Source organism: Haliotis asinina, chromosome 15 (assembly GCF_037392515.1).
Source record: "Haliotis asinina isolate JCU_RB_2024 chromosome 15, JCU_Hal_asi_v2, whole genome shotgun sequence".
Taxonomy (NCBI): Eukaryota; Metazoa; Mollusca; class Gastropoda; order Lepetellida; family Haliotidae; genus Haliotis; species Haliotis asinina.
In genome coordinates this window covers 25,735,317-25,745,413 of record NC_090294.1, presented here as the reverse complement: position 1 = coordinate 25,745,413, position 10,097 = coordinate 25,735,317, and the positions used below count along the sequence as shown (strand labels likewise).

Below are 10,097 nucleotides of genomic sequence, written 5' to 3'. Positions count from 1 at the left end.
TTCTAATCATTGCCCCGGGAACCTCCATCAAATACAAATACATTTCTGCCACGTCTTCGCGTCATCAAGGCGGTAGTGATAATGCAAACTAGATAAGATCACAGAAAACGACGATGTTATAATATACATGTAGATGATTTTACCTCTTGCAAGCAAACAGTAATTAAGCGTGTGACGTTATCGTTTCTGGCTTCGTTAGTTCATATACATATTGGGGATCCGTACATGTGTACCAGTTTGCGTTCAGTGTTCTCACATAGAGACAGCTTGAAGCTGAGGTTACGTACGCTATCAATGAAGTACGGTAGGGGGTCGACTCTTCTCGTTTCCCCGAGCCAGAAACTGCCACTTGGAATGTTACTGATGTTACGATGTTGACAATGTGAAAAGTGAGTTGATTAACACAAACGGAATTTGCATTATTATGAGGAACATCTTGGGCAATGACTTATAAATGTAGACAGGAAACATTCCAACTATTTCGATTGATTCGAAAGGACGTGTGTGATCGCCATTTGTTCTCATGAATCCTTTAATACCCCTCATGGTTACTATTTGTGAAGGCCATTTCTGGTGTCCTCCGCCATGGAATATTGCTCAAAGTGGCTTAAAAACCCTCACTCACTCACTATTGCTGGAAAAGTATTAACTAAGACAGAAAACCTCGTTCGCTTGCTCGTAAACAAAAGTTAGTGAATTTAGTTTTACAATAACGAGGACAAAATATAATTGATATATTATCCGCATCGCGACAGTGAATAACTATCAACTTCCTCTTTCCCTTAGGAATATCTGACACCCAACCAACAGTATTAAAAGAATAAATTACGACTTTGTATTTCAGGTAGTAACATCTTTAAAACATATATCCAAGTAAAGTATTAAGTGATTTGGGTGACACACTATCTAACTTGAGTCACTGTAGACAATATGTAAAAGTGTCCAGCATATATCTTACCTGCCTTGATCGCAACAGATTACTTGGCAAATGAAGTAAACGTCACCTGCAAACCTGTAGTTAAATGAAACACACCACCTGTACTTTCCCGTGGAGAAAGCCATCTGTTCAGGGATGAATGAGATTGAAAATGAATTTATTAGTAACACAAAACACCAGTTTGGTTTAAGATTTTTGTATATGCACTTAACCTGTTTAGGGATGTAAGGGATATGTCAAAAACCAGTTCCGGATTTCTCAACGATTACTCAAAACAGCTAGACTCTCCGATTCTGAACAGAATACAACAGAAGGTTTGTTTACAAAGCGTACTAAGCCTAATATACAGAACCACTGCACTTTTGATCCCAAAGCCCTTGATGACAGTGCCAAGCAAACAAACCATATTATTCATTTTAACTATCTCACCTAATATATACAACTATATATTATGCAAGGTAGTTGAAATGAAGAGCAACCATTTAATTGTTTGGCTGTCCTATACAGTAAATCAACGCAAAGAAATAACAATAGTTTTGGGAAATTCAGGCTACTTGAATACATAATGAAATAACATTTCGAAGGTAAGTGACATGATTGCATTGAAAGCATGTGAGTGAGTTAATATTTATCGTCACATCGGCAATATTTCGGTCATATCGTGACTGGAACATACTTGACATAACTAAATAATATCTGTGTATCATAAAATATGTCTTCAAAGGGCATAAATGTACAGGGGTATCACAGTTTGAATTAAAACTAGCATGTAACAAAAGTAATAACCTTTCCCGAGCAATACAGAATATAAAAGCTACTAATCGCTATCATCTTAAAGGAGATCACCACCATACTACATATGGGTCCATGGGTGCCTTATGCTACGTAACTGGATTTACACTGTCGCTACAACTGGTGACAATTGTAGATAAATTTGGCCATATAAACGCAAGTAGCCTAGGTTAAAAAATATATTTTAAGCGTAGATTTACTTTGAAGGTTTGTTGACTTACGTAGCCTTAAAGGATTACCGTAATCTCTACAATACACATACACCTAAACCGCCTTTTGTGCCTACTTTGATATATAGGAGTTGCTTTACACTGGTAACATTCCGTTTTAAAGATATTAATTGAGTTAAACCTGCATTAATCAATTTAAAAAGTCATCTTACATCTGGATGGAATTGATTTCACCAGCTGTTGGAAAAAACCCAGTTGTATTCAAATTGTTAACATAGCATGTGTTTAATAACGACAATTTATACATCGTGCAACATAGATTTTAACACAGTATATGCATACACTGGTAAGTATATTGTGCACAGAAGAATACGGTTCTGACGTTGTAACTGAGTTCTCCTCAAATATCGTATTGTTTAAAGATAAAATACATAACAGCGACCTTTCATTTTTTATTTGAGAAGTCAAAAAAACGTACAAAAACATTTCTAGGTTTTTATACAGTTTTGTAGGCAGCAGCATTATTCGTGGTATTCTTTTTATCTGTTCTCGTCGTAGGCCAGGCTGATGAATACGCATACACGTGCACGTGCTGTATATGATAATGGGAATTTTGTTTTTGTAATATTTTTGATTGGAAGACTGGATCATTTGATTTAGATAAATTATTCCTCGTGGTGTGTTTTGATTTCCATTGCGTTTTGAGTGCTGGACACGCGAGTTTGAGGCTGAGTAGACACCAGGTTTGCTTATAAAAAGTTCGCCATCATTGACCTCGCAGTCAGCGATGTTGGCCAATCAGCATGACTATTCGAATAAGTGGTAGGGAACTTGCCTTTCGCTAGTGAAGAGTTTATGTCAGCCAACTGTGACAGTGATTTCTATTATTGCTTTTTGAGCGCTAGACGCGCGAGGTCGAGCTAGAGTTGATACCAGGTCAGCTGCTTATGACTTCTCTCCATCCACCCCACCACACACCCCATCTCTCTCTCCAATTGTGACAGTTAAATATTTTGCGCGATACTAGTGCTCTTCAAACTATTAAGTTTGGATGATATTTGACCACTTCACGAGGAGTCGTTAGCCTATTTGGTTTTGTTGGAGAGTTTGTGAGGTGTTATCAGTCTTCAGATATTTTGTGATTTTGAAGACTGATTTGGTAACGCCGGGGTCTGTAGAAGCTCTTCCTGAGAAGGGTGTAGACTTGCGTACTGGGAATGAAATTGCTGGAGGAATGTGTGGTTCGTCCTGTCATGAGTTTAGGAATTCGGAAAGGGGCAAAATCTTGAAAAAGAAAATCCGGATCTTTTATTGGTAGGCGAATTTCTTCAGAGAATGTTACGATTTGGCGTTTCACGATAATTGTCGTGGTGTCTCAATATTTCAGGGAAATATGACTGTTGACGCACCACTTCTGGCTAGGAAACAGGTCACGATCACTTGAATGAATATGTCAGACGATCGACTTATATGCTATTTTATCCCAGAATGTTTTGCTATTTTATTTGTAATCAAAACATTACTGACGTTAAATGAACTTGTTTTTTCACCTACACTTCAACACTATCTAATTTTTCGAAACGTATTTGAAATATGATAAACATCTCTATGTCTCAGCACTTAAGAAGTCGGATGAAAAGGGTATGTCACAAACTTGCATTTTCAAAATGGTAGACGGCTTTCGGTCGGAAAAATAAGCAGAAATGAAAAAGAAATACCATATGAACCTGTTGGAGTTATTTGTCTTATCACTTCTGGTGGAGTTGGTGAATGAAACAGGGGAGGTAACTGTCTAAGTTCCTTCACTCCGTTGAACCGGAAGAACAATCTGACATACTATGAGTTGCTCTTAAAATGTTTGTGCGCTTAAAATGTTAAATGAAATATATTTCATGGAAGTAATTATTAAATATGGGGTTGGAAATCTGAGAGCACAACCAAGTGAGGTAATGAGAATGTACCTTTGATGGTTACGATATTTCATCTTGACATGTAAAATATTTTTCGAACCGAAGCGAGGGAAGTACCTTACCAACCTGTGCTCGCTTTGCTCGCATACTAGTGTAAGAACACTGGTCATATTCTTTATGTTGCGCAACCCATAGTGCGCTACAGTTTGCCTGTGGTCCATCAGTAGGTAATAGATTTTGCACCTGAATTTCTCTCTTGTGGGTCCCAGTATACCTAAAGCCACAGACAAGTTTTAAATGTGATATCATTTAAATCTTTACTGCAGTTACAAATGACTTATGAGCATCATATAACACTTGCTGATTGTGGTGCTTGATCAGAGTTTAAACATTCAGAAAACCTCATTAGAGTTCGGAAAAAATGCTTCGAGGAAGACATTCAGTGGATATTTCATTGACAAGTGTCATATAGAATTCTCTGTTTTCGCGTGTTGGTGTTTCATGGGTTTCTTAAGGGTGAACAATGACTGACATGCCTTTGCACGTGTTTATAACAATGTCATGAAAGAGGCTTAATTTTTCTCTGTCACTTTACTTTTGCCAAAAGTGATCGTACACGTTTTCCGTCTGGGCATGTTTGGACCTTGGCAGGACAAGTGCCATGCCACAATGTAAAGAAAATGTTCAGTTTTCAGCAATATTCGTTCTAAGATACTGAGGTTGAAAAAAAGCCCCAATAACCTATGCGCATTGCATGAGGGATTATATTATAAGATCAAGATGAATACACGATGTATTCTGTAGTTAGGATCATAAGAAGTACTCTACTATTATACTTATACCTTTGAATATGTAACTCCAACGCACTCTCATACGTGCTGTGAACAGTAGGTAGGGCTATTTGTGTGATACAGCTACATGTATACGTACTTTACTAAGTCTTTAACAGTCGCAAGGCTGGTTTGTAGGCTTTATCTTCAGTTGACAGGAAATATCCTGACAAAAATAGTTAGGGATATTGGTAAATTTTGAAAGTGTGAATAATGACGTATTCATTCATTGACATACTGATAAAATATGTCATAAAAATACCAATATCGCTAACTTATCTTGTACAGTATATGTTTCCGAGTAATCATGGCAATTTTGCAAGTTGCACTGTACCACTGCGTGGAGGAGTGATGTTTCATTGATTCCCCAGTGATTGGAATTGTTGACTTCTATGCCTGTAGGCGATACTATCTATCATGCTAGATGATATCCCAGTTTTACCAGCATGTGGAAATTTCTACGTCAAATCTGTTCTTCCTCATTCGCAAAACAGTACTGTTAACGTTAATTGGAGACGCTAGAGGATTCATTCAGTATGCCATTTATGATATCATCTATTTAGAAGTAGGTCTTTGCTGCTTTGACCGAACGCACGAAGTTCATGCTGATGAGCGTGAATTGTCTGTCGGGTTGTGGAATGTCGAAGGGGAAGCACGGGGGCTTGAAAGGACGAATACTAACATATACCTAGTACAGGATGAACGTGGGCGATTGTAGACGATTCAAGGATTTCTTCTGACTATAAATGTGCCAAGGAAGCAATAATGATTAAATTGGATCAGTCCTGCTGTATTCGGTTCCACTGAGGAACTGAACAATTCCAAATACATTTCATGCAATATTTGTAACTAATGGGTTGGTTTGATAGACCTGCAATTCAAAGGACTGATGAATACAAAGAGTCCCGATAGTGAATTGAGATTTTAAAAGACGTGATATAAAAAAATACATATCCTGCCAGATTACATTACTGCCGAAACTTTCATTCGCCATACAGGAGTGGGCAACGCGTGACGCAACCCGCGACACACGCAATTTGGAGGGAACAAACTTTTGATCAAAGGAAAACCCATATTAACCTAAAATTGGGGGTCGTACATTGATTAAATATGTGACCCTCTATTTAGCTTCTCATGCCTGATATACACGCTCTTTTCCAAAGTACCAAGTCAGACCTGATCTCCAAATTCCAGTTTTCTAGGTTGCTGTGCTCATTTCTTGAGCTTAGTTCAATCTCCACTCTAAATATCTTCCACAGGCCTGAACACAGTTCAAAGAGCACTGTGTGGTCTTTTTGACAATGTAAGGACATAAGTGATACCATCATTGTTTAACTATAAAATCAAACGTTTCTCTTCAGGAACCATTTTGGACACTTTTTGGAAAATGTCCTTTGCAAAAATACAGGGGAGGTAACTCTAATCTCAAATTTCTTGTAAGGGTAAGAAGAGTTGCCTCACTTACACTGATAGCAAAATTTCATCATCAGAGTATCTCATGAATTAACATTAGAGTTCAAACTGAGATGAAAAAATCTCAATAATAATGAACTGAAATATATGAAAGACGAAAATAATCAATGGCGGCTTGACATAAGTTTATTGTACTGGTGACATCTTTCAGAACATCAGACGCAATCTCGGTGTCTTGAATTATCCAACAATTGTAGCTGAATCTATCCTGAAATAAATACAGGTTTGGTATTTTAAACGAACCAAGGACGTCAGTCTGCATGATCATTCAACACAAGATCTGGTGTCAGAGCAATCAATTTACAGATAGCATTTCTGAACTCGTTTTGCTCTGGTTATGTAATGCACTTTATGACCTTTTAAAGTTTAGAAGACCATAAATATAAATATGCGTGTTAGTTGGAATAGGTAGGTTCTAACCAGGCACAAATCCCTATCCAAGATGTTGAATTTGAACTTTACCATAAGGTAATTGTAATGGTTATAATAAAGCAGCAAAGGACAACACATTTTCACAAAACACATTTTCAACATGCACATGTGTACGCTTAGTGCAGGCAAATATTATGGGAACTGACAAATCAACCATGAAGAGCTACATGTCTGTAGAAGGTACTGTTTTGACAGTGCATGCAAGATAGATACATTTTTATGTTAATGTTCGCATTGGTTATGGAACTCCATGTGTGGTGACTGCTGGGTATCTTTGAGAAACATGTCAGGGGGCTTGGCGCGCAAGTTCACATTTGATACCATGTGATGAATTCAGAATGGTTCGCATGTTCAATAAAATTTCAAATGATTCATACCATTCTCTTCTGAGTACCAAGGAGTATGTAGGTCAAACATATCAGTAGTACCCATACCCACGATTACCAATTTGGCCAAAGTACAAGCACACATAAATCAATCATCTCAAAAGAATCTATGGAATGTATTGTCACCCCACCATCTGTCTTTAGGATTGAAGACATTGGTTGTGAGAGAGTAACCCTCACATTACCCCTGCATTTACAAGACTGAACCATGACCTCGTCAAAGGCAAAAGTAACGCATTGATGATATTGATACCCACATTTTAAAACAGACAGACACGTCAGAAGTATCAGATTTTCTTGGATATTTTAGTGTGAGCATAGATCTGATCGACACACATCACTTTACATCATGTCTGCTGACGGCAACATTACAGTTCTATGACCGTGGTCTGTAAATATATCGAGTCTGGACAATACGAGGCAGTAACTTAAATTTGATCATCCATCAACGCAACCAAGATAAGTCGATAAGCATCAACACTGTTGTCAAATCTAACAATCCGACCCCGTTAATCTCCTCTTTCGAACATCCTACTACTTCTACTTAGGTTCAATCTGAAAAGTTCAGTGTGATGACAAAATGTTGCTGTACAATAACATACATGTAAACTTCTCTCTGATGTTTCGGCTATGCCCGTTGAAGTAGCCAGAGATACAATAGACAATAATTATGATATTTGTATCATCCTCAGGATCGATTTCAGTCTGACAGATGAACAAAAAACCTCGGTGAAGTATTCTCTTTGTACATACGACTTCTCGCATATGAAGTTTGCTGATAAGTTGCATCCATAATCATCCCACGTGTAGCCCTTTGGTGCCCAGAGAGTTGCACAGTTTGAATTCGGCTCATTTCGGCCAGGCTGCCCTGGTGACCAGTCTGAGAAGGACAGAGTTTCCCCGTTAGGGGTCCACTGCCAGGATCCGATCATGTCGCTCAATCCTATCCATGATGTCAAGGAAGCCCCAGTTTCTGGCATCACAAATGAGAACATGCTCATCACAGTGAATGCGAACTTCACGAACATTTTTACCTTACCTCTGCAATGGATTTTGCTAGCTCATAATAAAATATTGTAAATTGTTACATGATATCAGTTTTACTATATTATTGCTATTGGGATATCCATTACTTGTAAACTTCTTTAAATAGTTCTTGATGAAGTCGTTCTCGGCCTTTGTTTCAATATGTATCAGATGTGCTCCGTAGATACCACAGTCACTCTATAAAAACAAACAAAACATTGAAGTTGTAGGTTGAGGTGATAGTTCGATTCTGTTCAGTAGTATACACAGGGGGCGTTATGAACCGTATGGGTGCACCAGGTCCAAGAAGTCCCAAACAATCCAACTCAGCTCCACACAACCACAACAAAATCCTTAGAGGTTCTGGAATACCAAAAGGTACCAGGAACCAGGAAACCAAGTTATCGCATGAAGTCTATGCTGAGACTAAGCCATTGGTCCCTTCGGGAAGTGAAGAGGAAATAACACATATCACAAGCGATACACAAGAATCCAAGGTAGTATAGATCCCGAACCACAAACAAAGACGACTTTTGACACGGACGAAGTCTTCAAGACCCTGCTGGAGAAGTGTTCCCCAACTATGTCAGACACAAGGACATGGAAACGTCAGCCCCTTTGTGCAAGGAACACCAAAAAACAGCATACATTCTGGAGGGAATCTGCACATGCAAAACGTTTGCCATAGCCAAACACAAAGGGAAGAAACAGCTGTTGTTGCTACTCAATTTGTACGACATGTGAAAAATGATTCTGGTGTACGGCTACAAAATACGAGAAATGGTTTGAGATGCTGGTAGAGTAGAATCCCTCCAATTGGTGGGTGGACCGTTTGTTAGCAGACTTGGCAAAATTCGCCCATATTGAACAGGAATGACAATTGAGAAGTCAAGTTGCAGATCTCCTGGTCCAATTTGTTTGGTGTTTGCTGCCAAGGACTGCGAGGGCTCTGGATCAGAGAGGAAGATGCAGGAACACTTCTACGGCAGGGTCTAGAAGACTTTAGCCATGTCAAAATTTGTTTTTGTTTGTGACTTGGGATCTATACTGTGTATCTATCTTGCAATATGTGGTATTTCCTCTTCACTTCCCTAAGGGACAAATGGCCCTATCAGATGTCGGTGTAGGCTTCATGTGATAGCTTGGTCCGTGTCATTTCTATATCCATACACTCTCTTGGAGTGCACTTATACTCCAGCGGAAATTGTTGGGACACTTTTTGTATTCCGGAATCTCTACTTTCTTTTGTGGTTGTGGGAGCTGAGTTGGACTGTTTGGAGACTTCTAGGCCCTGGTGCACCCATGAGGTCCAGAGTCCCCATTGTGTATACTACTTGTTTAGTTAATTGAACATCTGCACACTTTTCAGAAATCAGTAGATATGAAGGAGTATAAATCAGCCCTGGGAAGGCCTCACGTAAATCATTTCGTCTAATTTTGTATCATATGAGAATGTATGGGCAAAATAATTAAGATACAAACAGCTGCTTCAGTCCAGTCCCTTTGTGATGTGATGATGGTGTAGCAGGAGCTTCCATACCGCACCCATCCATCAGGACAACATGCAGCTTCTGCTGCAGCACCTACAGTTATACATAGTTAATGTGTACGATGCAGTGATATGAGTATTTCCCAAGGTGTACATGTTAAGTAACAGAAACAGGAAAAGTAACAATAACACGATGTTGGTGGATGCCTCCTGTCTGCCAGAGTCAGGTTCGCGTGAAGTTTCATTTTTCATTAATCATGCCAAGTTTATATACACAAAACATAACTCTTTCCTTGGAAGAATCTGTTAAACGAAGGAGGTTCTGAAAACATATAAAAACACAATAACATAAAACCATTTGACATTTACAACACAGTGCTAACCTGTATACAAAACTGAAAGCAGGAAAATCGCCTTGATCATGTTTAAGGGCGTCTCATCGGATGTGCACTGACAAAGGCCGACGCAGATATTGTATCTAAGACGAGTGAACTAACATATGCTGGTGTCGAAATTAGAAATACTGCACCCACATGCTGCATGTCAGGGCAGATTGCACTTGAGATGTACGGAAGGCATGGTGGAAGTGCAGTTTGTGTATTTGGGAAAATGATTCACTCAGGGATAAATTGCCGGTTTGATTCACGTTTTC

At 38.8% G+C, this 10,097-nt stretch overlaps 1 protein-coding gene across 1 annotated transcript; it reads right to left on the bottom strand.

Moving 5' to 3' along the window:
• Positions 1-6,220: 6,220 nt before the first annotated feature.
• On the bottom strand, positions 6,221-9,928 carry LOC137265241 (C-type lectin domain family 6 member A-like). The gene is made up of 5 exons (XM_067800595.1): positions 9,829-9,928; positions 9,439-9,539; positions 8,064-8,154; positions 7,684-7,903; positions 6,221-6,320 (listed from the first exon to the last, which is right to left on the bottom strand). The coding sequence occupies exons 1-5, from the start codon at positions 9,866-9,868 to the stop codon at positions 6,293-6,295; spliced, it is 480 nt and encodes a 159-aa protein (XP_067656696.1). The 5' UTR covers positions 9,869-9,928; the 3' UTR covers positions 6,221-6,292.
• Between the last annotated feature and the right edge of the window lie 169 nt (positions 9,929-10,097).

Excerpts from the sequence above, each read along its gene's own strand:
- LOC137265241 (XM_067800595.1), bottom strand. The coding sequence starts at position 9,868 with ATGATCAAGGCGATTTTCCTGCTTTCAGTTTTGTATACAG. Across the intron at positions 8,155-9,438 it reads GGGACTGGACTGAAGCAGCT|AGTGACTGTGGTATCTACGG; the intron begins GTTTGTATCTTA and ends TTGTTTTTATAG. Across the intron at positions 7,904-8,063 it reads CTATTTAAAGAAGTTTACAA|AAACTGGGGCTTCCTTGACA; the intron begins GTAATGGATATC and ends TTGTGATGCCAG.